Source organism: Poecile atricapillus, chromosome 7, assembly GCF_030490865.1.
Source record: "Poecile atricapillus isolate bPoeAtr1 chromosome 7, bPoeAtr1.hap1, whole genome shotgun sequence".
In the NCBI taxonomy this organism is placed as follows: domain Eukaryota; kingdom Metazoa; phylum Chordata; class Aves; order Passeriformes; family Paridae; genus Poecile; species Poecile atricapillus.
In genome coordinates this window covers 8,025,720-8,052,536 of record NC_081255.1, presented here as the reverse complement: position 1 = coordinate 8,052,536, position 26,817 = coordinate 8,025,720, and the positions used below count along the sequence as shown (strand labels likewise).

The 26,817-nt window shown below is 56.8% G+C and overlaps 1 protein-coding gene across 1 annotated transcript in view; it reads right to left on the bottom strand.

Moving 5' to 3' along the window:
- CACNA1E (calcium voltage-gated channel subunit alpha1 E) overlaps nucleotides 1-19,772 on the bottom strand; it is an 86,665-nt gene extending 66,893 nt beyond the window's left edge. The window contains exons 1-5 of the mRNA XM_058842826.1: nucleotides 19,507-19,772; nucleotides 11,223-11,328; nucleotides 10,665-10,804; nucleotides 859-962; nucleotides 28-180 (exon numbers count right to left, since the gene is read on the bottom strand). Of these exons, the coding sequence (XP_058698809.1) occupies nucleotides 28-180; nucleotides 859-962; nucleotides 10,665-10,804; nucleotides 11,223-11,328; nucleotides 19,507-19,772 (769 nt within the window). The remainder of the gene's footprint in view (nucleotides 1-27; nucleotides 181-858; nucleotides 963-10,664; nucleotides 10,805-11,222; nucleotides 11,329-19,506) is intronic.
- Nucleotides 19,773-26,817: the final 7,045 nt, after the last annotated feature.

The window sequence follows — 26,817 nt, the reverse complement described above, 5'->3', positions numbered from 1 at the left end:
GAGAGGGTGCCAAGGCCTTGTCCCCACCTGAATTGTTTGTGTAGCAGGCTCGGTGCAGCTTCCCGCTGTAGAACTCCAGGCCGATGATGGCAAACATGAGGATAGCAAAAAAGAGCAGCAGGCCGATCTGGAGGAGAGGCACCATGGCCTTCATGATGGATTTCAGGACAATCTGCAAGCCTGGGAGAGGAGAGAAAAGGCACGGCTCAGAGCAGCAATGCAAACCCTCCCCTGTAAGGGACTCTCTGGCAGGAGGAAGGCAGGGAGCAGAGAGGATGGACAGTCAACAGAGGGATGCAAGAGGCCAGCACAGCCTGGAGGATCCCTGTGGGCAGCAGGATCTTGGAGGGAAGCACCATTGCAGGGGTGGGAAAGCCAAGCTGCAGAGCAAGTCCCCAGCAGAGGCTGTTTCTGGTCCCCACTCCAATGTCCTGCCTGTCCTTGCCCCACCTGGACTTGGTGGGACATGGCTTGTGCAGCTCTGTCCCCCTTGTTGTCCCCAGGGCAGGAGGGACAGGAGGACGGGTGCCAGCAGCAGCATAGTTCCTTTATTTATCCCCGTGCCAACAGATGAAATCTTGCAACAAAAAGAGAAGAAAACCCAAGAAATCTCCCCTGAATAAACCCCAGTCCTGAAAGGATCCACCCACCACCTTCTGGCCAGGGAAGAGGAGCTGACAGCGGGCCCTGGCAAGCACGGAGCGGGCTGAGCAGGGGACAGTGCCACCCGGGGACGCCAAGTGCTGCCACCACTGAGTTCCCACGAGATGGAGAGGTGGCATAAGGTGGCACAAGGAACCCTCTCACCCAAGGGACATCAGGGACGGATGGGAGGATGATCAGGAGCATCCAACTTACTGGGAATGCCCGAGACGAGCTTCAGAGGCCTGAGCACGCGCACGGCCCGCAGCGTCCGCAGGTCCACGTGGGTGTTGAAGTGTGTCCCGGCCGTGGCGAGGATGCTGTGGGCACACAGGGACAGAGCAGAGTTATCCCAGGGAAAGCCCTTGGCCACTTCAGTGCCACGTTCTCATGCCACAAGGAAAACCACGTCCCTGGGCAGGCACAGGGATTCAGCCCCTCCCAAAGGTCACCGAGCCTCGTTTGATGCTCACACCAAAGTTCAAGACGAAGCCACACAGGGCTCAGCCCCAGCAGCCCCCCTCAGCCCCAGCATGGCTGGGGACAGCCCCACATGGCCCATGGATCCCATGTGAGGTCTCAACACCACCGACACCGCCTTCATCCCGGCCGCACAGGATGGACCTCCCTCCCGGGAAGGTGGAGCAGGAGCAGCGCCTCGGAGATGTGAGTCGCTCCCCTCCGTGCTCCTGTGGCAGCACCTCCAGCCATCAGCTGCCCTGGCTTTTTCCACACATCCCACCTCTGGGATTGCTGAGGAGCCCAGAACCTCACACACATTCCAAAATCTATAGTAATGAAAGTTTGATGACCTTGGAAGGAAAGCGGCAGGCACAGGAAGGACTCCGGAGGTTTTCTTTTAAAACACAAAGATTTTCTTCTATTTTTTTTTTTTTTTTCAAGCCCATCTCTGGAAAACAAACTGGGGCAGGAGGGAGCTGGTGCACACTGAGCCCAGCAGTGGAAACACTCAGGGGCCCCTGCAGCTGCTCTGGGAACAGGGATGCTGCACCTCAGGAATGCTGGCAGAACTCTCTCCCATCCAGGCTTGGTCCCCAGGTGCTGGGCGAGGAGCAGCGAAGCTGCAGAAGAACAGCAGGCGGTGGGAGAGGAGGGGATGGGGAGGAGAACGGGACAGAGGGAGGCAGCACCCTCAGGGTTGTTTGCAGCAATCCAAAAACCGGTGGAAATTGGGTCATTGTTCCACTAATTCATCTAATTACAGGCCAGAGCAGCTCTCTGGCGTGCTGAGCAATTAGCACTCTTTCTCTCACCCTCTCCCTGAGGTACAGCAGGTACCAACCTGTCCCTCCAGAAAGGCGGCTGGGTTTCCTAGGATACCCTGGCAGCAGGAACTGCAAACCGGGTTGTTTGAGCTCCTTCTCCCGGTCTCCTCTTCCTCCCTGCCCCAGCGCAAGGGGTCACAGCCTGGCCCCAGCAGCAGTTGGGATGCATTGCCCACAGCCCCCCGTGTATCTGCTTATCCCTAATATTTACAGGGATCTTTTACCCTTGCTGGCACTTTCCCTTTCCCCCGAGCCCTTTTCCACACAGTCTCCCAGCCCCTGCTGCCCACAGGACTGCCAGGAGAGCAGAAAAGGGACTTAATTAAGCCAGGAGCACCCAGAGGCTGGGGAGAGCTGTGCTGCTGAATTGGCTGCGAGATCAAAATCGATAAGCACAAAAAAAGCACTGAGCAGCATGAGGAAGGGAGAAGAGCCATTCCCACCCTTTCACACACCCTGCCTGCGAGAGCAGGGTACCACAGGGGACACACTGTGCCAGCATCATGCTGGAGACCCCGAGACCCTCCAGCTTTTGCTCCTCTGAAGTGCCACCACCCTTCCAAAGGGGCAGGAGCAGCCCTGGCGCTGACCCCAGCAGCCACTTCAGGAGGATAAGGATGCTCCTGGGCAGGATGGAGGCTCCAGGAGGCTGGGGATGCTCCTGGGCAGGATGGAAGCTCCAGGAGGCTGGGGATGTTCCTGGGCAGGATGGAAGCTCCAGGAGGCTGGGGATGCTCCTGGGCAGGATGGAGGCTCCAGCCCTTCCAAAGCCAGCCCAGCTGGAAGGCTCCTGGCAGCAGGGCAGGGTTGGGATGGGCAGCTCCCTGCTCTCTCCAGGGATCCGAGCAGGATGGATGGAGCGATGGAGGGGGAGCCCTCGCAGCCTCAGCTCCCCTCCCCCGGGACAGGAGCAGCACCTGGGAGCGCCCCGGCTGCAAAAGTCCTCGGCTAACCCAGATTAGTTTGAAGGGCTCCGGATCCGCCGTGCTGAGCCTCCAGGCAGGGCTCGGGCGATTTCAGGGCACTCCTTGCCTGCGCTCTAAATTAGCTGCTAAGAATGGGACTCCTCTGTGGCAAGGTGACATGCTCCTTGTCCTCGCTGGGGGACAGGGGACATCACGAGCTCTTGGGGAAGGAGGTTTGGCCAGATCACCAGACCGAGGCGGTGGCACTCAGACCTGTCACCCGAGTGGTGACAAAAAGCTGACCCAGGGCTGTGACACATCCTCCTGCAGGTGCAGCCGTGGCTCCTGGGGAGGGCAGAGGCACCAGGACAGCATCCTTACACCTAATAAAGTGGCTATATAATAAAGTGGCTGGGAAAAGCGAACCAAGCTTCTGGAGGCTGCTTTTCCCAAGCTTTTCCGTGGCTGGAAGTTACACACATCCCCTCTCCTGGATAACCAAGCTTCATCTTCTTCTTCACACCAGACACCACGTTCACATCATGGCTAATTCTAAATCCAATGCTCCAAAACACACCTTGCTGCATCATATCTCACCTGTCAATTGTTTATTAACCCTCTAATCGTGCCTTTTATTAATAATTTAGTATTTATTTATTTTTTTAAGCCGTATCAGGCAGAGCTTCCAGTTTCTGAATTAAGGTTTCTCACAGCTCCTGAGATGGGACTCGGGCTGTGACAGACCTTTGTGCTGCCACAGGGCAGCAGCTCTGGTATCTGTAGAACAATTTAAACCCTTTTCGATCACACACAATATCCACGTCTGATGTGCTAATAATTATTCTTTATTTTTAGGCAAGGACCCAAACTAAAATTACATCTCACCATCCAAGTTATTTGAAAAAAGCTGCCAGATTTAGGCTATAAAAATCCCAGTGATCTCATGCTTTTCATCATATGTACTGGAGGAAAAAAAGAAGGGGAAAAAAAAAAAAGTGAAGGCGTTTTTATAGGTCACCCAGGCAAAGGGGTTAGTTTTACTTCAGAGGAAAGGGGGAAGAGAGACTTCAGGTGGAGAAAAGAGCAGAGAGGAGCTTATGGAAGGATGCAAATGAGAGAGGAGGCAGGATGGGAAATATATGCTAATCCCTCGAAGTATAATTGAATAGTGAGCAATCACCAGCAGACAAAAACACTCTTTCAGGAGAGGAAAAAATAATAATCCAGTGCTTTGTGTTTGCAACCAGGATGATTATTTTATTTTATTTATTTGGAGGCTCTGGGGAGGAGGGTGAGTTCCCACTAGGGCCAACACACCTGCGGGCTCTGGGGCTCAGCAGAGCCCGGCTCAGCCCCCAGCACCACTCCAGCTCGCAGCTGCTGAGCAGAGCACACACCCTCGCCTCCAGATGAAGACCTGCACCTTTAGATCTCTTCCCCCAGGGGTCAAAAGAAGGAGAAAAACCCCCAAGAACAATCTCATTTTAAAGGATTCCCTGCTTTTTTGGGACTGTGCAGAGCAAAGCACAAGCGATGCTCGATGACCTTGCCCACGTGAAGTCAACGCTGAATTTGGGCACTATCCTACTCTAAAACACCCATGGTGCCCCCTGTGCCTGTGCATTGCTGGGCTCCCATCCCCATCCCATCCATCCCATCCCATCCCATCCCATCCCATCCCATCCCATCCCATCCCATCCCATCCCATCCCATCCCATCCCATCCCATCCCATCCCATCCCATCCCATCCCATCCCATCCCATCCCATCCCATCCCATCCCATCCCACCAGCAGCCCTCAGCCCTAAGGAACAGCACACACAGCTCAGGCCACACTGCAAAGAGCTTCACACCAGACACCCCCAGCAAAGGTTGAACCCCAAATTATCAGATTGACCCTCGATTCACCCTCCCTCAACCCCAAACTGAGCCCCTCTCAAGCACTGGAGGGAAGGGAGCTCTGCTGAAGCTCACGCAGACAAACTGTCCCAGCAAAGGGTGTGCTGCCTGGAGAGAGGCACAGGCTGAGACAGACTAATCTCAGCCCAAAATCTGGGGCAGGCAGGGTGCTGGCTGACATGCAAATTAATATTTATAATTAAGTGGAAAGGCCCCTGAAGGCTTGCACTGCCACCTGACTCTACGAGGGAGACTACTTCATAATTAATACACTGGTCAAGCGGCTGACAGAAAGTGAGTTACCTGATGAATTCACCCCATTCCTGCCCTGTTCTGGGGCTGAATCCATGGGGTGAGTCCATCTCTGCCCTCTCTGCAGGCAGAATCATGTGTAGCAGGACGTTCTCAAGGCTCTCGGGTCCCAGCCTGGCTCAAGGGAGGGCCAGCGGGGTTGGGTCACCCACTCTGAGGAAGCCACAGCAGAGCACAGCCTTGGGGACACCAAGGGACAGGGACACCAGAGCCAAGTCCTGCCCTTGGCACAGTTCAGAGAGACGTCAAAGCCTCCATCACCTTCCCTTGCTCTTTCTAGGTTTCGGGGCTGTGACCCAGGTGGATTGAGCTGCTGCAAAACTCCTGCTCCCGCCCCTCCCAGCAGCCTGGGGAGGTCTGGATGGGCACAAGTGACTCCCTGAGCGGTGTGATGAGGCTGAAGGACAAAATCTGCCTTTACCAGCCTTGGATCTGAGGGGTGAAATGATCCCCCGAGGCCACCCCTTCCCAGAGAAGCCCCCAGGATTTGTGGCATGAGGGAGCATCCCCTGTTCTGGACCCTGCGGGTTGGCCAAACCCCACGTGTCCCTCCTGCCTCCATCCCCACACTGCTGCTCAGGGGACACGGGACTTGGCAGGGTGAGATGATGCTGATAAAACTGCTTTTGCACATACAGGACCTGGTGGAAACCTAAAGCCACTGGCAGCAGACGGGGGAGCTGATCCCACAAGAGAAACACAGAGCAGGCGAGGGCAGCCCACAGCAGAGCCTGTCTGAACTCCTGCCAAGGGAGAGGTGTGAGACCCCAGAGCATCCACCTGTGGGATCCCACCTTCTCACTGAGGATGAGGAGGAAACAACCTGTCCTCTTCCCTCAGGAACAGGTGAGGCTTACACCCCTCACCCCATCTCCTGGAGCGAGGTGCGTGGCAGTGCAAGGAAGGCTTTACCCCACGGACCAAGGAGGGCATCCCCGCAGAGCAGGAGCTCTGTGAGGATGTCGGGGTGCAGCAGGAGCCCCAGGGGTGCCTGGCAGGGGAGGCAGTGCCCCCAGGGACCAGCAGCCACGTGGGAGGGACTGAGTCACTCTGCAGCTCCAGGAAACCGAGCGGGTGGGGAAGAGGAGCCGGGAAGGATGGAGCCAGGAATCGCGTGAGCGGCACGCGGGCCGGATCCTGCGCCGGGAGAAGGAGGGATGCCTGTCACCCCCAAAGCCAGAGCAGTTCTGCCTCCCCAGGGATCTCCCCCTTCCATCTCCAGCAAAGGGAAGCCTTTTCCCCCATCTCTGTCCCCTCAGCCAGCCAGGGAAGCAGCGCTGCCCTTCGTGCGAGGTGCCAGTGTCGGGCACGTCCCAGGGCCGTGGCATATGGCACATGAATCATTCACCAAGCTGGGAAATTAATTATTCATCCAAACAAAAGACCAAACATCTTACTAATTGTCCTGAAAGGAAAGGGGTGGGAGAGGAGGCAGGCATCAGGTTGGATACTGCCAAGACTCCTGAGAGGAAAAGAGGGAAAGAGGGAGGAAAAAGTCTTGTCTGGTGTGATCAAAGTATTGCTGGGCTTTTGGACCTGGGCTTGTCCCTTTGCTGGGACAAGTCATCTCAAAATCCAGGCAGCGTCAAAACAAGCAAAAAAGCCAACCTCATCCCCGGGCTCACCTTGCAACCCTGCAGCACAGCAGGAATCCACCTTCCTTGGAATGATTCCACCCTGCTTCACAGCAGGAAATCAGGGCACAGGATTTCCCTGGGAGGTCAGAGAGAGAGACCAGACCCGCAGCTGCTGCTTGGCTTTGCAGGGGGAGGACGATGGATTTTGGGATAGGATTTGGGAGAGCCAAACAGGCTGGTTGGCTCTGGTTGGCTCTGGCTTTGCTAAGGGCATAGCAGGCAGCGCCAGCAATTCTTCATTCCTGCTTTCCCTTGGCCACTCTCCACCCCACAAAAGCCTTTAATGAAAACCACCATGCCCAAGGGTTTCACAAAAGGCGCCCAGGTGTAGCAGCTGTTGTTAAACTCTCCCAAAAACCCTGATGGCAGCGCTTCCTTTTAGTGACCCTGGCTTTTTTAGTATTTACCCAGCTTTTACAGTGGCTGCTGAGTGATCCTGAGCAGAACAACTTCACAAGGGCCTTTTGATTCCCGTTTGGGCTTTTTTTTTTGCCTTCCCCCACCCCTTCACCTCTCACGTGTTATTGTATTACTGCTATAACAAAAAAAAAAGCCAGTGGTGCTTTGATGATGCTCAGGAGTGTGTGAAGCACACACCCACTTGGATATTTGCAGAGGGAGTTTAACCCTTCCTATTTCATCAAGCAGGGTGTAGGACGAAGCAGGCAGCTGTAGGGTCCTTGTTCTCTGTTCCTAATGGCACCCTAAAGGAGCTCATGCTCCAGCTGCTGGTGGCTGAAGCTCTTTCAGCCTCACCTTCTTAAGACCACTTTTAATTTTTTTAATGATTAAGAGGCCACCAACCTTCCTCCACCCTTTCTGACCATTTCTGAGCCATTTTCCCCTTTTTTGGTCCAGGTCATGCTGCATCAAGCAGGTCCCAAGTCCAGCTCCAGCACCCAGCTGGCTCTGGTTCAGGCAGAGACAAGGTGAGCACCCCCAAACCCCAGGGGAAACGCAGATGTTCCCCTCACTGGTTCTGCCTCAGAACGAGTAATGCACATTTTCATATAAAATTATTTTTAGCTGGGGGAGAACAGGCTGTTTTTTCAGGCAGCAGTGATGATTTGGAAACCACAGGTTACAAACAGAGCAGGTTTACAAATGTGACTATTAGTTCCCCAGTGGAAGCTTTAGCATCAGGCAGCTTTAGGTGGGTGTTGATTTCCACTGAGATGAGAAAAAAAAAAATTTTTGATTTATTGACAGAAGAAGCAAACACCAGTTGAACCCTAGTCAGTGCCATCCACTCCTGCAAGAGGTCCCAGGAGGCTGCTCATGGGAGAAATCCCTCAGTAGGCTTATTTACAGCAGGGAGAGGGTGAAGAAAATCCCACTGCTCATGGGGATCCCAGCGTGGTGGCTGCGACCGCGATGCCACCTGCACTAAGGACCTCTCCCAGCAGATACACGGCAAAAAGACAAGTCCAGGAAGGAGCAGCAATACCCTGTGTCACAGCTGGAGGGATGAGGGTCAGTGAGGGTGATGCTGGCTCCCTCTGGGTCCCGCAGGGGCAGATCCTGGGATGGGTTCTGCTCACATGGACATTTCCTCTGGCCCATCATGAGCATCCAAACCCACTGAGCGCATCCTGAGGCGAGCACTTCCCATCACAACCTCCCCTCCACCACAGCCACAGCCTTTCCAAAAGCCACAACAAGATCCCCACGGCCACTGAATCTCACAAATCTCTGTCCAGACGCTTTTACATTCGCCAAGCAGAAAGTTTGAATCCGCAAAGGCGATCCCGGAGCCCGCCTTACGCAACCGACACAGAGCGAGCCGCCAAGTGCAAACCTTCTCCCACAAGCTGTTTGCAAGTCATTTGCCAGCCAAGGATTATTTGCTGCAGGAATTTGCCAATAATTCAGCAGATTAAACAGGCGAGAGTTTCCTGCATGGGAAGCGCATCCATGGCACTGAGGAACGGCAGCTTTGGCAGCGCCGCAGGGCGAAAAAACAGGAGCTGAACGGTGCTGGGGAGCCCGTGACCTGGAGCAGCTGATCCCAGAGACCCCAAAACCAGCCCAGGATGAAAATCCATGGGTTGCCTCCTGCACCCACCATACAATAGAATTTGCCCCGACAAGGCAATAGAATTTGAATATTTGAAACAGAATATTGAATAGTGAGGCCACTCCAGCAGGCACTGCTGGGGTAAAACTGGAGGGTGAAGGCGCATTTTATGGGCTGGGCTCCACCCTACTGGAGCAAACATCAGGATCTCAGGGGGGCAGATGCTGGAGGGCTGCTCCCTGTGAGTGGCAGTGGTGGGGGACACACGGGTACCTCCTGTCGGGGCGGCCAGCGCGGTGCTCGCAGCCCTCCATGGACAGTTGGTTCCCTGGCACGGGGCCCGGCTGAGCCCGGCACCGAGAGGAGCTGGCAAGGCTCCTGTGAGTGAGTGATTGCCCAGCGCTGACTCAGCACCAGCTCGGTTACAGCAGCAAGCCCAGAGCCGTGGGGAGGGCAGGAAGAGGTCCCCACACCCAGCCCGCTGCTGCCCCTTGGCTCACGCCCCAAAGGATGCCCAGGCTGGCACAGAGGTGATGGGCATTTCCCAGCTGCACCCCAAACACTCAGCCCACTGAGGCCAAGAGCCCCTCTTGTTGCCACCACCGTGTGTCCCGTGCAGTCCCCAGGGCTGTGAGCATCAGTCCCCAGGGATGTGAGCACCCCTGCCCAGCCCAGGAGCCACAGAACCCTCTCTGTGAGTCACTCAGCAGATGTGGGAGAGCAGCAGCAGCCTCCCATGCAAGGGCTGCACCTCCCACAGGCCGCCTGTTCGCTGCCCATCACAAGCACCAGCACACCCTCCATTTCCAGGTGACACGGTCCCACTCCCCAGCAAGGCCATCCAGGTCCCCACTGGACCAAGGGAGTCAAAAATGTCCCCAGCCATGCTGTCCTCGAGCCTCCCCTCGTGCAGAGTCCCAGCCTGCATGGCTCCACCACGGACACCCACCACCACACCCCAGCAGAAGCTCAGCATTCCCCTTCCTCCTCCAAACACCCAACCAGGAGTCACATCCCACGTGGTGCTGCCACCCTGCAAACCAGGACTTTGCAGCAGGCAGCTCTGGAGAGACCCCAGGTATCCTGCCTGGTTCCCGTGCCTCAGTTTCCCAGCCAGCCCTGCAGCTGCTCTGTCCCAGCAAAGCCCATGGAGCTCTCAGACCCGTGGAGCACTCATGGTTCACATCAAACCAGCTCCTCTGAGCGTGATGCTCATCAGCAGGCAAAAAGAAACAGCCACAATCCAGGTACCACCTGCACTCCACACAGAGAGGGGCCCAGGGGGACACCCTGGGGGACTCAAGCTGACTGCCAGTGTTGGCTAACACAAGCCCAAATGCTCGTTTCTGTGTCATCAGGACAGGCCAGCCCACTGCAAGCAGGACTCAAATCTGGGCCATGTCCCTGGCAGGTGACAGCAGCAGTGACACAAGCAGCACCCGTGAAGCTCTGTGTGCTACCACCCCCAGCACGCTGGGATGATGAGCAGCATCACCTGGGAATGTGACCCTACCCAGACCTCATTCCCAAACCTCCAGCACCAGGGCAAGCCTGGAAAGTTCTTGGGAAGGCAAGAGGAGACGAGATTTTCCCTCTCCCCATGCAGGGTTTGACCCGAGTCTCTCCCAAATCACATCCATCAGGCCATGCCACCACCACTCTGTCCTCACCTTGCCTTGCATTCAGGTGGGTGAGAGGCCACCAGGTGAGGACAGCTAGACATGGTGGCCTCAGAGCCAGCCCTCCTGCCCCTAGAGGGAACCTCGTCCCACCGTCAGTGTCCACAGCAAAGCCAACACAGCACCTCCAGCACACAGAACCATCCTCCCCTCCCTCATCAGGACAACAAAACACCGCTGACAACATCAAACCAGGGCCTGTCCCCATGTCCTGGAGCTCATGGCCTCGCCAGGATGAGCCCCCAAGCCCAACCAACCCCACCACCAGCCCCACAGCTCCCGACTCACCCGCTGAGGACCACGATGAAGTCCATGACATTCCAGCCGTTGCGCAGGTACGAGCCCTTGTGGAAAACGAACCCCAGGGCCACGATCTTAATCCCAGCCTCGAAGCAGAAAATCCCAATGAAGTAGGGCTCCGTCTTCTCCTGCCAGAGTGAAATCAGTGACCCAGTGAGAGGGGGAAGCTGAGCAAACGCCGCACCAGGAATTTCCCATCGACCATCCCACCTTCCCCAGACCCATCATCTCCTTTGGGAGCTTTCCCAGCCCTTTCTCAGCCAGCAGCAACCTCAGAAATAAAAAGAGGGTGGCTATGACACACTGAGGTTGCCCAGTCCTTCCCTACCCCTTTTTAAAGGGCTTAAACCTTCCTGAACCCTTTCCACAGAGAAGGAATATGTTATAGCAGCCCCAGGAAGGCTGGAGGAGCTCGTCCCAGAAGAAACCTCCTGTCTGGCCACCCCAAAATCAGAAGAAATTTCCTGGTAGGATGGTGTGGCTGCCCTTGGCTCAGCCCCCAGCCCACCAGCGCAGGGCAGAGAGGGATGGACACGAGGTACTCACTAATCTCCGTGACATGGGCGTCTTGTCATCCTCGGGGAGGTGCTGCTCCAGGGCCAGCACGATGCAGTTGGCAATGATGGTCGCCAGGATCATGTACTCGAAGGGGGTGGAGGGGAGTTAAGGAGCAGAGAAGAGGTGGGTGACACCCCCCAACACCCTCCAGCCCACCCTTCACTTCCCCTGCTGCTGTTTTCCCCCCGGGAACATCCATCTGCTGCTCTCAGGCAGGAGGGTGAAGCCCACCTTGGTGTTGTTTGGAAATGAGAGGGGGGAGAGCCCCCCAAAACCTTCCTTCCTGAAGACCTGCTGGGCCTCATCCCCTTCTCCCCAAGCTCACAGGACATCAACCAGCAGTTTTTGTCATGGTGAAAACTCCCATGGGAGAGAGATGCTACTTGTGCTAGGAGCCCAGAAGCTGGTTTGAAGCGAGAACAACCAGGCTGGGCTTTGCCTGGAAGAAGTTTTGGGGAGGCTCTCCCTGCTGGCCAGGGCTGACATGTCCCTGTTTTCCTTCTCTTTTCCATCAGAAATCAGCAGGAGATGGGGCTCAGAAAGGGGAGGCAGCCCTTGTCCTAAAATGCCCCCATGAGAGGAAGCACCTGCACAGGCTGAGGAGGATGGAGCATCCCTCGCGAGTCCTGGGGATGTGACCTGGATCAGCCCACCTTGTGCCCTTGCCAAGCAGCCTGTGGGCAGCAGGATGGGCCCAGGTGGCACTGGGAAAGCTGCAGAGCACTTGGCTGAGCATTCACAGGCTCTGAGCTTCACTTCAGGCAGGGTGGAAACTCCCTGTGGAGATATCCCAGCTCAGCCACTCCCTCAAGGGGCAGCAGCACCTCGTCAACAGGGTCTGGTTGGACCCTCATGAGCAATCCTAAATCCTAAATCCATGTCTGGGCCTTACACAAGCCTTCTCCAGGAGCCACCCTGAGCCAGGACTAGTGGCAGCAGATGCAGGTGTCTGAGGACCTGAGGAAGGAAAGGGCAGGTTGACGCCCAGGAAAGCACCCCAAACTCAGCTTCCTCCTGCCTTCTGCTTCACGGGATCGAGGCAGGGACACGGAGCTCTCTCCAGCCTGGCCCACTGCCGAGCTCTGAAAACAAAGCGCTTCCAAATGACAGGATGGCCGTATCTTTCCAGCTTCCCATCCATCTTGCCCAGTTCTTCACAATAAAAAGCCCTGTTGTCCTCAACAGCTAAATGTGGAGCAATACAGCAGGCAGCACACCCCTGATTCCGCTCCCTCCATGCCAAAACAGCTTTATTACTGTCACCACCGGCACCAGCAGCCACCCAGGGAGAGGACTGCCACCTTCCCAAAGCTTGTGTCTGTGGAAAGGGGATGGGATCCCTTGCCCACGAAGGAATCATCCACACTCCCACCATCCCAAGCTGGCTAAGCCCTGCCCCACCACACCAGGCTTCTCCAGACCCAACACCCTCACGCTGACATGTTCCAGGCAAGGAGGTGTCCTGAACACCCATCCCTTCAGCCCTGGGAAAAGGGGGCATTTTGTCTTTTCCAACCTCGTCTTTTGGCCACCAGCTACAGCGAAATGATTTCAAACAGTAGTCCTGAGCCCACAGGCAAGAGAAGACACCCCAGTGTCCCAGTAAAATGGGAGAGCATGAAGTGACCATGGCAGTAGTGACACTGGGCACGCTGGCAAGGCAGGAGGAGCAGGGATGGGCGTAGAAACAGGTCCCCAGAGAGATGGCCAGGAGAGGCAGCCAAGGGGAGCCTGTGGGAGCTGGGATGTATTCAGCCTGGTACGAAGAAGAGCCAGGAAAGATCCATCCATGGCATTTAAAAGTGAAATTAATGGTTCTACGTTAGAGGCAAACCCAAAGAGAGAGGCTCAGACCTTGCTGCCAGCCAGGCACCGAGCAGGAGCAGCTCCCTGTGCTTGGGGAGGGGGGGGCCAGACTCCAAAAGTTTTCCCCAGAGGCTCAACAGAAGTGAATATTTCACTGCATGGCTCCGGCAAAGGCCATGTTCTCTCCCTGCTTCCCACCTCTGGCCGCACGCTCCAGCCGACCGCGGCGCTTGGCCCAGCGCCACCAGCCTATTTGGGATCTTTTTGTATCATTTTCCTGAAAGTCTGCGAGCAATTAGCACGGCTTAAGAGACAAACAGCGTGTTAGTGGGGCGGGGCAGCAGCTCCCCAGGCACCAGGCACATTTGCCTAGATGAGAAGTGTGGGGACGGCGCGGAGATGTCCGTCTGTCCGCCCCGGCGCGGCTCAGCGCGCCCAGCATCCCGCACTGCTCCCTGCCACAGCCACTGTTCCCATGGGAGAGACACCCAGGTGGGAATAACCCAACTGCAGCAGCATGGGAGCCCTGCTCAGAAGTTCCTGGGGGCTCTTAGGACCACCTGGCCCCAAAATCTGGTTCAAAGCATGAGGATGATGCACGTCTGTCACACCCCCCCTGCACAGGATCACATTCCTGCTCCACCTCCAGCAAGTGGGTGAACAGATATCGTGGAATCAGGGAATGGTTTGAGTTGGAAGAGACCCTAAAAACCCTTCTTGTTCCAACCTGGCATGGACAGGGATGTCTCCCACTGGGCCAGGGTGCTCAGACCCCTGTCCCACCTGGCAGAGCCTAGAAGGGCGATCACCCCCCAGAGCAGTGACCTGAGCACGAGGACACTGCCAAAAGTGATTCCCCAAACCCTGCTGGCCTGGTTTCTCAGGAGCCCAGCCTGGGTTATGACATCCAGGTCAGCCCCATGGAAACCAGCCCCCACAGCTCCAGCTGTGTCAGGTTTTGAGGGACCAAGAGGAAAAGAACCTCCCAAGGGACATCTGGCTGAACTGAGGGATATTTTATCCCCACTCTTTACTTCTGCCAAGCAAGCATCCTCCCAGTCAGGGCTGGAGCCCACAGGACAGCCCTCCACCAGCACTTTGTTTTCTCCCACATCAGATGAATAATTACACAACCTCTCAGCCACCCAAAATGCAGAGTAGCCCTCTCCTCCCTCCAGGCCCAGTAATGAGAGCCCATCTCCCTCCAGCCTTCTCCTCCTCCTCCTCCTCCTCCTTCTGGCTTCTCCTGGAGGATCATTAGGGAGCCGATAAAAATAGGTTTTCTTATTGATTTATCTCCTTTACCCAATGCTCTCTCCCCTGCACCGTTGACTTGTTTCCTTAGCAACTCGGCCGATCCCTGTGCACGCCACACCTGCAGCTCCACGCTTCCCTCCTGCTGCCTTTTGAGGTGGGGACAGCGACCCCAGGCCATGGGGACATCCCCCAGGCCACCTGGAGCTGGAGCTCCTTGGTGGCGCTGTCAGGAAGATGTTCAGCCACCGGCAAATCTTCCAGCTGTGACCTTCCTCTTCACCTTCCTCCCCATCTTGCTAAGCCCAGCTCCAGTCCCTGGAGATGTGTTTATGGTGCTGATGGGACAGTGACACAATCTCCACAGGAGGCTGGGTCCAAGATAAATCCCTCCCCGGATGCAGGCGAGGACAGGAGCTATGGAGAGCTCCCTTCCATCCCACCCCTTCCCAGCCCCTTCTCTCCACTCCTGGGCAGGCAGGTGGGGAAGGAGCAGAGGAGCCAGAGGAGTGAGGCCACACGGGGAACTGGGGAATCCTACCTTCAGTGCCACCAAAAGAGCAGGAGCAACTTAAGCTCTGTCCATGCCTGCATCATCCAGGTTCCAACATCTCCTAGAAAGTCATGTCTCTATTTCCCACCTCTCCCCACAGCTCCCTGGGGACCTGCTGCTCCGAGGGGGCTTTCCCTGCTCCCCAGATTAGAAAAAGACCCAATTCCTACACCTGTGGACTTCACCTTGCTGGTCCCCATCCCAGCACTGCTGCCTGTCCCACGCACACACGGCACCACAGGACAAAGGAGCCACCCTTAGGATGCTCCAGCCTCAGCTCCACACCCCAGCAGGAAAGAGAGCACCTTCTCTCCAAGGCAGTTTTCACAGAATCATAGAATGGTTTGGGTTGGAAGGGACCCTAAAGGTGATCTGCTTCCAACCCCCTGCAGTGAGCAGGGACTTCTTCACCTAGACCAGGTTTCTCAGAGCCCCACCCCACCAGACCCTAAACAATTCCAGGGAGTCCACAACCTCTCTGGGCAGGGGAGGTTTTTGATTTCCAAGAAAAAAACAAAAGTGCCAAGTAGAGCAAAGCCTGTGAGTCGCCCTAATTCAACTCTGGGATTCCCCATCCCCACAGTACCTCCCTGGCTGGTCCCTGATGACACAAGGGATTTCCCTCCATGGATAAAATTATTCACAGAGTTGTGGCCCCTCACGGCTGTCTCTGCCTCTGTGTCCTGCCACCCAGCGCTCCCAGCCCACCCATGCTGGGGGGGGGGATTGACAAAAAGTGACATCCAGACCCCAAATCCTCCCACTTTGAACATGAGCCAGCTGCTGTGTGCCTGCTACAGAGAGACTCGGGAGAGTGAACATGGGCTTGGGCTGCGCTTGGAGCACCCAGCCCACCTCAACCCCACCGCACGGGCACAGGAGACCACGCTCCCCCTCTGCAGCCACAGCTGCTGCTGCTTTGATGGCTCAAAAATGCAGAGCTTTGGTTTCCATCAGGGGTTAAAGCGAAGGCAGAGACAGCCAGAAGTCCAACTGGGCAGAGCTGCCCACACTGCTGCCACTCCCGTAGGGATGCGGGATGCGGGATGTGGGATGCCTGCCTGCCACGTGCAAACAGCTCCATGGAGAAGCGTCTCCTTCTCCCCCACCTCACCCTGGAAATCAAATCTCTCTCCTCTCCTCCTCCTTTTTTTTTTTTTTTTTTTTTTTTTAAACAAAAAAGGACCACATCATGTGATTTTCCTGCCTTAACATCAGTTTTTTAACTTTGGTTGCCACAGCAACAGGATGCAACTTGGCATCACCATGACAACAGCTGCCTCTGTTTAAATTCACCATCTGACAGGCAGCCTCGCTCTCCCCGGCTGTCAAAAAGATGGACCTGCCATTACACCTACTCGCCCCTCCCCAAAAAAAAACCTTCTAAAATCTGATGAATGGAGGGCACAGAAAACAGCCTGGGAGCAGGGGGAGGGTGGAAAAAAATGTTCCTGGGGAGCGCAAGGATGGAGCTGCCCAAGGATGGCTCGACATGGCGCAGGCTTTTCCCTTGGGAAGGAGAAACCTGGCGGGATCTGGGCTGGGGGGAAGCCAAGGTGCAGGAGATGCCTGGCCAGGTGGGGTGTGACATCAGCGGGGTCCCCGAGGGGCGCTGCCCACGCAGCATTGGGTCACAGTGAGAGCTCTGCTGAGCAAAACAACTCAGCCACTCATGGGTGTGCTTCCCATGGAGCAAAATCCCCCTGGCTGTTGGGATGGGGATGTGCCCTGGGGCTCTGAGGGCACTCCAGCTGCTCCAGGCCAGCCCAGCACCAAATTTGGTCCTCAAAGGGGCCAAGATAGGTGAAATCCCTCACCACAGGGAACAGCGAGGTCCTGATGGATGTCGTCTGTCCCTGCCACACCAGGGGTAGGTGCAGTGGGCAGCCTGCAGCCAGATGCTGTCCTTGGGGACACAGCCAGAGCCACACAATGTCATCTGGCCTTTCTGGGGCGGGAGAGGGATCTTATCCAGGTCAAATGTGATTAAGCGGATGAGGAACGGAGCAGATATAGATGAGCTGCAGCCCATCTCGTGTACTAACTGAATTGGAGCCTTCCAGGCAGCCAAACAAATGAAATCAGGGTGAAGGGCCTGGCCATCAGCAGGAGGAGAGCAGGCAGGAGGACAAGGCTGCGTTTGCCAAGGAGAAGAGAAGGAGATGTTCCTCCAGCCAAAACAACAGCTGCCCCATGGTTTGGGCAGGACCAGTTTGAAAAGAGCAGCTCTGGCGTAGGCAAGGCACTGGGCCTTCCAGAGAGGAACTCAGCAAAGACTTGCCTCCCATGGAGCTGCATCCCAATCCCAGTTGCTCGTATTTCTCCTCCTTCTCCTCCATGCATCATCCCTATTTACACTGGGAAGCCAAACTGCAGAGGCTGCTGGTTATAATTACACAGTTACCCAGCAGATATCCAGGCCTGAATCACCAGATATTTTTAGCCCTATTACCTAGTCAACCAGAGCTGGGTGAAGAAGAGCCTCCACTCCGCCCTGAGCTCCTCTCCAGCCCCTTTGGCTTTCCTCGGTGCTGTGCCCACCCTGAGCCACGGCTCCAGGACTGGCCCATCGCCCTCCCAAGGCCAGCAGCTCCTACTGACCACGGCCAAGATCCAATGCTCTCCTCCCCATCATTCCTCACCCAGGAATGATGCCATGGGCTCCAGGCCAGGAGGCTGAGGTGCTCTCCTGGCCTTTCCAAAAGGCACCAGCTGCCTCTGCCAGGCTACAACTGCAAGGATGGGAACAACCGGCCTGGCCAGCCTAACCAAACTTATCACCCAAAGGCCTTGCGCGTTCCCAAGCCCTCAAAACTCCAGTGGTGCAGAGAAACATCCAGGGTGGATGCGTTTTTCTTGGAAAGAGATGGCAGCCAGGCGGGGGATAGGCAGGAACGCTGAGCTCCCGCGCCTGGAGCACGCCTGTTCCCAGCACTCACATGGGAATATGTCACTTACTTCTGGAAAAAAAAAAAAAAAAAAATACAAAATGAGCCCATCTCCCTCATGCATTGCAAATTCCAGGGGAGAATAATGCTGGGGAGCTCTGCTCGTGTGGTGGTGGAGCTCCAGTCTCTAGGAGACAGCGGCTGCCTGGAGATGAGACATCACACCGGCACGGGACCCCAGCCCACGCCGGGAGTGCCGGGCCAGTGTCAGCACCCCAGCTCCTTCTGCCTCCCAACAAAAGCCAGAGGGGCTGGAGCCCTCCCACACCGCGCTGGAAAAGCACAAGGAATAATTTGGCATATTCTGGAAAAGCAGGCAGCCGGCCTGGCCGCTGCCCTGCAGGGCTCCGCGCTGAGCCGCCACGTCCCCGAGATCGCCACCGCACCGGCGCTCCTGCGGCCACCCACCCCGTGGGTGCTGCCAGGAGGGGCAGATTCGGGGATGCCACGGGGAATTCAACCCCTCCAAGCCGCTCCTTCACGCCCAGGTCACCCCTTCAAGGCTGGAGATGTCACAGCTCCCCAGGCAGGAGCTTGGCAGAGGATTGACCTGACGTGTCGGAGCCGCAAAGGGACGATTCCCCTGCCGTGCCCTGCGGGGTGTGTGACCTGTCCTGCCTCCCTGGGCCTCACCTGGGGCTTTCCCCCGAGGTACCTGTTGCACCAAACCTAAGCATCGCCGCCTGGCACCAGGGAAAGCTCTCCCATGCCCACCAGAGGAGCCAGGAACTCAACCAACAAGTTGCAGGGCGAGAAAGCGGCAGCAGCAGGAGCTGCATGGAATCTCTGCTGCAGAGCACGGCACCGGGAGGCTCCTACAGCCAAAGCTGAAGTTTCCAGCCTCAGCCTCTCCCAGGGGGTGTCTCGGGGGGCAAGCAGGCACTGAGGCCAGATTGGTGTGGGGCTGAGAGCTGTGGTGCTGGGCAGCAGCCAGGGGCACCCACAGGGAGGGTGGGAGGAGAGAGAGGTGCGTGGGGAGGTATGAAAGGATGGAGGAACAGGGGAAGGAGTGGGAGAGATCTGCACCCTCCACCCTGTGCTAGGAGAGGGGTCCCTGGGATAAAACCATGTGCCAGCCTCCCCAGAATGGGCCGTGGGGCACAGGCAGAGGTTTCCAACATCCTTCCCTCTGCCGCAGGGAGGGGGCAGCCAGTTCCCAGAGCCACCGTGGGGGGCCGGGGGCTGCGGGGCGAGGACGGCCGTGCCCCTGCCAGGCACAGAGATCTGCAGCAAAGAGGGCACGCACAGGAGGGACAGAGCCACCACCCAGCAGCCACAGTTCCCAGGTGGCTCCGGGTGGGGTGGAGTGACAAAACTCCACAAGACATCGAGGCACAGAGAAAAGGCCACTACCCCCCCCCCTCCCCACGCCTCCCCAGGCGCACACACAGAGCATCCCAAAGCACGCAGGGATCAGAGCACACGTCCCTATTAGCACGGGGGGGGATAATAAATCCAAACCTCAGGAGGGGCTGCGGGGGGCTCCCGGGAGGGGGGAAGAAAGGGCTCAGATCCTGTCAGGAGCAGGCAAAGAGCCGGGGAGAGAGAAGGAGAAGCAGCAACAGGGCGAGGAGAGCATCCCCAGGGGCCGGAGCACCCCTCTCGGCACACCTTACCTGCCCGATAGTGCCACACACGCGTGTCCTGGGCGGCCACCGAGGCAAATCCGGGCGGCAAAGGTGGGGGCTGGCAGGGGCTGCAGAAAGGATATGGCCAGTCGATGAGCTTCTTGGCATATTTCCTGACTATGTTCTCTTCCCCAAAGAGGAAGAGCGATCTGTTGACGGTGAAGCAGTTCTGCCGGACGGGGATGGGGTTGTACAGAGCCATAGTCCGGGCTCGCTGCGCTTTGGTTTGCTTGAAGGCTCCCGGGCTCCCTCCCGCAGGGGCAGGAGCTCCTTGCCGGCTCCGGTTCTGGTCGGAGCCCCCATCTCCGGAGCCCAGCCTGCCGGCCACTGCCTCCCCAAAGCGAGCCATCCTGGAAGAAAACACACAGGTGAGCCAAAGCAGCAGCACCGAGGCGGCGGGGGGGGGTGGGGGGAGGGGGGGTGGGAGAGAAGAGGGAGGGGGTTGCGGGGCGCAGTCCCAACCACAGCCCCCTCCTCCTCTCCGGGTGATGCTCAGCTCCGTCTCTCCTCCATCCCTCCGGGGGAAGCAGGGACCCGCGTGGAGGAGAGGCGGCAGCGTCAGGCACGGGCTCAGCTCCTCCGGCACGGCACGGGGGGCAGCCGAGCCCCCGACCCCCCCCCCCCCCCAGAATCGGGCAGCGGGGCGGGCAGCCAGCCTTCCTCCTCCTCCTCCTCCTCCTCCGTGCCCAGCCCAGGCCGCTCGGTCCCTAAGCACCTTCCCACCACGAAGCGAGGGGTTAAAGCCAGCCACATCCTCCCCGCAGCGCCCCAAGCCCAAAGCAGCTCCCTCCAGCCCCCCAAGCCCGCCGGGCAGCGATGTCCCCGCGGCCAAAAGGAAAGCACGATTGGGAACAGCACCCAGCACAGCAGCAGCCGCGGCCGGGGGAACAGGTTGCAGCGTGGTCCAGCCTAGTTGGAGCCAAGTGTCCAACTCCTTCCTCCCGACTCCATCTTCAGCATCCTGCGGGAGCCCGGCCGCCCATCTGCCGGCTCGCTGGGGCAGCGGGCAGGGCCGGAGGGGCTGAGCCCCCTGCGCTGGCCGAGGGATGCCCGGCCCTCGGCTGCCGGGGCAGGAGCACGCAAAGGCGGCGTGGGCTTCCCGCAAGGAGCCGGGCCACGAAATTAAAAGGCTGGCGAGGCTCTGCAGCTCGGGGCCAGCTCGCTTTAATGAAGTCAGTGGCAACACAGGCGCGCACACACGCGCAACACGCCCGGCTCGCTCCCTCGCTCCATCCAGTGCGTTCTTTTGGCAAGCACGGGAGCTGCCGCAAAGGAAAATCAGAGGCGAGGGGTGGGTCTGAAGGGAACAAAGGCAATGGGAGAGCCCCCACCCTGCCAGAAGCACACGCAGCCACCCACCCACCGCCCCCCCGCCCTGGCTGCAGAGGGCTTTCCAGCACACGGGTGCTCCTAGGTGAGTGGCTGAATTGGGGAGCAAGGGGTGGGGGGCTCTCCTCTCCCTGCATATCCCACCCACCCCAGCTCAGCCCGAGCCGAGCGTCTCTCTCTGGCCACATGCAGCATCCTCCCCCCATCCCCGGGACACTTCGAGGCTCCCAGCTCCCCGCCGGAGCCGCCCGGTGCCGGCGGGTGCCCGGGGAGTGCCCTCCTGCTCACTCGCATACAGATGAGCCTCCACACCTCGCTATTTTCCTTTTTGACACACGATGTTGTCTGGGGGAAACAGCGGCTCGTCCAGGAGGTGTAAACAAGCCGGGCTGGATGTGTCCCTGCAGGAGCTTCCACGGGGGTTTTGGGGGGTGTCTCTGACCCTGCTCCCCCCCCTCCAGGCACCCCACTAAGGGCAGGGGACTGGGGACACTGCTGATGCTGCAGCCACGGGTGTGCCAAGGTCACCCAGGGGTGCCCAGGCTCCCCTGTGCCCCGCTGTGGGGGCTGCCTGCCCACCCACCCACCTTTGGGGAGCCCACCCTGCCCTCCTGGCACACACACGGGGTACCCCCAGACCCCCAGGGGTGTCCCCAAGTCCTCTGTACCCACCAGGCAGGGCACAGCACACAACACACCCTGTGAGCTGCTCACACGCAGGGTCCCCCACCCCTCCCGCTGAGCCCCCAGGCCAACAGAGCCTGTGCCCCAGGGCCTGTGGCACTCGCCACCTGCATTTCCCACCAGCAGACCACCCGTGGCTCCAGCCAGTGTCCCTGTCACGCTCTTCCCTTGTCCACCCCACCAACAACCTGCTCTGCAAACACAGTGGCTGCTGCCCCATCCTTCTCACCTGCTGTGGGGCAGCCAGGACTGCTTGAGGCATTTAAATTGAAAAAAAAACCAAATAAATACATCAAAATACAAATAAAATATGTCAAGCTCTTAACCACAAAAATCATTAACTCATTTGGGCCAGGGCTTCTCCCTCCCTGCAGCCTGACAATGCCTGGCCAGGGATGTTCCCACTCCATGGGCACTACAGCAGCTGAAGGGCCACAGGGCTCGTTTTTTGGCCCAGCCTCTCATGGGTGCACTGCCAGGAGCCCTTGGGCTGTCTGGGTGAGAAAGAGGAAGGACCAGGTGCTCCTCAGCAAGATAACAGAGGAGCAAAATGGGCTATGGGATCATTGCCCCAACCTCAGCCCGCCAGCTCTCCGTGACACCCAGCTGCTGCATCCCCTCTTAATTCTCTCCTTCCAAGGGTCTTGATAACCAAATGGGCTACCCTGGGGGGTTTTCAGCAAGTCCCCTGAGTGCAGAGGCACTCAGATCCCTCCCAAAACACTTCCCAGGCCACCAGCCAGCCAGAGTGACCCTGGCTTTTCATTCTGCTAACAAGAGGCAAGGAGGTGGCCACTGCAGCCACCGACTAATTACAGTCCCTTCGATTCAGACACTGCCCTAAACGAATCAATTATTATTTGTAGCTCACCCCACCTCCTCCTCCTCCTCCCCACCACCACCACCAACGCAGCTTGGGCAGCGATGCTGCTCTTCCCACCTTTCAGCCCTTTAAGGCACCGTTAATTAAGCCCGAGGCTGAGGCTGGGCCGATTGCCAGGAGCAGATCCTGAGCCTTGCAGAGCTCCTGCTCCTGCTCCTGCTCCCGCTCCTGCTCCCCCCTGCCCTCTCCCATCCCCAGCTGAAACATTCAGGCTCTGTGTGGTACCCACAGAGGAGGATGGGGAATCTGCCCCTGCATCCCCTGCCTGGCTCAGAGCAAGGGGCTGAGGGGGAGGAAGGCAGCCTTCCTCCTCCATTCCCTTAGGGCAGGGCTGCACCCCTTACCTGGGCACTTCTGCTGGGGCACCAGGCTGTCCCCTGGAGCCAGAGCTGGCTCTCACCCCTACTGTAACATTCGCTGCTGCAGAGCAGAGCGCAGGATGACCCTGCTGGGAGCCTCTCTCCTGCTCAGACGGTGCTAAAGGATGGGATATTTATGAGAAAGCATCTCCTTAAGAGAAGATTGAGAGCCAAAAGGAAATAAAAAAAGTCTCTGGCTATGCCAAGAGATGCAGGCTCTGTTTCCCAGGATGTTTATTGCTGTTCTCATCTTGACCCTCACCCAGCAGGCTGGGATCTGTGAGTCAGGGAGAAGTGTGGCTGATGCCCACATGATTCAACGTGGCACAGGGATCCAGAGCCAGCTCTGTGGGGCTGTTTGGGTTTTTGTCACTGGAGGAAATGCGAGAAGACAGGGAACAGTGGGTGCCAGGACAGGAAGGCGCTGGGGATGCGCTGGGTTTTACAGAGACAGGCTAACACTCCTCCAGTCTCAACAAGCTCTGAGAAGGAGCAGCTGAGGGAGCTGAGAGGGGGGTTCAGCCTGGAGAAAAGGAGGCCCAGGGGAGATCTTATTGCTCCTGAAAGGAGGCTGTAGCAAGGTGAAGGTTGGTCTCTTCTTGTAGGCAACAAATGACAGCAACAAGAGGAAACAGCTTCAGGTCACACCAGGGGATGCTCAGAGCAGATTTTAGGAAAGGTGCTTTCCCCAAAAGCCCTGGAAGAGGCAGCCCAGGGAAGCGGTGGAGTCACCATCCCTGGAGGGATCTGAAAGACGTGCAGATGTGGCACTTGGGGTGACAGTGGCACTTGGGGACACGCTTGAGTGGTGGCCTGGGCACAGCTGGGTTAAATGGTTGGACCGGCTGAGTTTAAAGGCCTTTTCCAACCTAAACGATTCCACGATTCTCACGCCGATATTGCCATCCTTGCTTTTTCCCCACCTCTCCCAGCCACGTGGAGGGCACGACATCACCGGAGACATCACCGGAGACACGGGGCTGTCCCCTCCGGGGTGATCCCTGTGTCACAGCCCCCCTGTGCCGCTCCGGCATTGCCATCTAGTGGCAGCTGTCCCCTCCCTGCGCCGCCCCAGGCTCAGAGAGCAGCCCGGAGCTCTGTCCCTTCCCATCCCTTCCCATCCCTTCCCATCCCTTCCCATCCCTTCCGATCCCTTCCCTCGGGATGCTTGGATCAGGTGCAAACCTCCCCCTCCGCATCCCTTTGTGCAGCCCCCCGGAGCAGCCTCGGGCACCCCAAAATCTCCTATCTGTGCATTGCTAGGGACAGGCACCAAAAAAAAAAAAAATAAAATAAATAGGAAATCGTGTTAAAAGCATCCTCTGCCAAGCCCTGGGTTGCTCAAAAAGCCAGAGCTGCTCCTCAGCTTGGAGGGAGAGGCTGAGAGTTGGGGTTGTTCAGCCTGGAGAAGGTTCCAGAGAGAGTTTAGGGCACCTGGCAGAGCCTAAAGGGACTCAAGAGAGCTGGAGAGGGATTTTCCCTGGTGGGACAAGGGGAAATGGTGCCAAGCTGAAAGAGGACAGGGTGAAATGGGATATTAGGGAGAAATTCCTGTCAGGATGGGAGACACTGGGATAGGTTGTTCAGAGAAGCTGTGGCTGCCCCATCCCTGGAAATGTTCAAGGCCAGGTTGGATGGGGCTTGGAATAACCTGGGCTAGTGGAAGGAGTCCCTGCCCATGGCAGAGAGGTTGGAAAAAATGATCTTTAAGGTGCCTTCAAACCTAGAGCATTCTGTAACTCTAATGCAGGGTCTGGAGAGGGAGGACAGGCTCTCCCTCCATGAGTGATTTTCCCAGGAGATGTGATGGACTGCATTCATCTTAGAAAGTGGCTTTTGGCATCCTGATTTATTTTTTAAATATGGCTAAGCTGAGATGAAAAAAATAAAATTAGAAAAAAGGATCAAATGAGAACCATCTACAGTGTGCTCTGGCCAAATTTCAAATTGGGGCTGAGTGCCTGTGACTCAGAAGAGTGTTTATAACCATGGAATGCAGAGCTTTTTCCAGGAACAGTTTCATTACCTGCTGGATTAGGAGGAGGATGTTCTCCCCACTTGCAGAGGAGAAGTCCTGCTGAGCCCAGCACCTCTGCAGCAGCAGGGACACAGAATCCCTGGGCTGGAACAGTTCCCCCAGGATGGCATCTCTGGAGGAGGGCACCACAGCAGGCTCTGCCTGATGCTCCTCTGTGCAGATGTTGGCAGCTGTGGCGCAGATCAGGATGGCCCTGATGGCATTTTTTGTGGTAGCCAAGCCCTGCAGAGGCTCTGCACCACCTCACAGCAAGGCAGCTCTCACCCAGACCAGGGAAAGTTCTTCCTCTCAGCCATCTGCTCCCATTTTATTCCAACAACTTCACCAGGATGTGCCTTCTCCAGCCCTGACAGAGACACCACCAGGCTCACAACCACCAGGACACACGTTCCCAGCACCAACCCAGAGGTCAGCACTGGGATTTATCCACTGAGGGATCAGAGGGCTGGAAGAGAAGTGAGAGCCAGCACAAATCTCTCCCACCAGGCTGTAAATTCTGCCTCCAGACTGAAGCCACTGCCAGCACTCCCTCACCCTGGGAGTCACCCCGGGTGTCACACAGCAGCCATGGCAGAACTTGGATGTGAGAGGGTGGAAATGGAATTATCTGCTGCCATGAAACATCCCTGAGTTCACAGACACTGCTGCTCTAATTCCCAGCACCCACGAGTCCAACAGCCAGCCTTGGCATCTCCAAAATCAACAGGAAAACAATCTTGTAAAGCTCTCTTTTGCTGGGATAAGGGAATAATTCTCTGGGAAAGGAGACTTTGGTGGGTGCATCTCCCCCTAGACAAGCTTTTGCAGGGGATGGAGATACAGAAGAAGCAGTGCCAGAGCATCTCTCACCCAGGCTTGTCCCTGCAGCCCATTTCCAAGACTCCAGCTGCAGCACAACTTGCATTCCCACCCTAGGGATCCTCTCTGCAAGTCTCTGCTGAAAACAAACCAGCCCAGAGCATCTCTGGTCCCACTCCTTAAAATTCCTGCCAGTCCTCAGCTCTGAGCAAAGCACATCACAGCACAAACCTGCAGCAAAATTCAAAAAAAAACCCCCACAAACCTGAGTGTAGCAGGTCCCACTCAAGGTTCCCAAACCCACAACATCCCACCACAACCCACCAGGGCCCAGCAGCCTCCAGGGCTGATCAGTCACAGCTAATTAGGGGTTGGGGAGCATCCATCCCTTCCCCTCCTCCCCTGCATGCAGATGCTTCACAGTGATCTGTGGTGAGACACATTAATGGTGTCTCTGATGTCAAGACGTTGTTTTTCCATTCTTTTAAAAACATTTTTTTCCCCTATTTTTAGTGGTTTTAACATGCATATTTGTAAATTTTGAAGTTTAATAATTCAGCATAGTTTTGATCTTTTGTTAAGCTAAAAAAAAAACCCCAAATTCTTAAAAGCTTCGCGGTCAGAAGCTAAAAAGCCTTACATTATTTTGAAAAACTAAAGTTTCTTTTAATATGCACCTGAAAAATTGAGATTAAACTCTTTTAAGGCAGATGTGGCCCCACACTGCATTGCTGTGGGACTGGGGCAGCTCATGCATCAGAGCCACCGATAAAGCAGTTTATCATATGGATATATATGATATATACCATATAGCAGATGGAATTAAGGGTGGCTTTAGCAACCAAATCGTGGATTTAACAACCCAATTGTGGATTCACAGAATGGGTAGGGTTGGCAGGGACCTCTAAAGGCCATCTACTCCAATTCCCCTGCCGTGAGCAGGGGCATCTTCAACTGGATGAGGATGCTCAGGCCTTCGTCCTCCCCAAAAACACCCAACCAAAAAGCGCCTTTGTGGGTGGCATGACAGGAGCCAAACAAGCACAGAGGGGTTGCTGACATCTCAAGCAGAGGCAGGTGAGACCCCACCACCCCCAGACTTGCTGAGGGAAGGGACAGCATTGCTTTGCAGTGCTGGCTGCCAGGGATGCTTCCCCCAGACACTGCCTGCTCTCCCCTTTCCTGCCTAAACACCCCACCCCGAGTGCTCCTGGCAATGCAGAGCTCCTCTGCCTTAGGCCACCAGGCTTTGTGCATCAGCTGAAGGGCCCTGGAGTAATCACCCATTAATAAATTGCCTGGA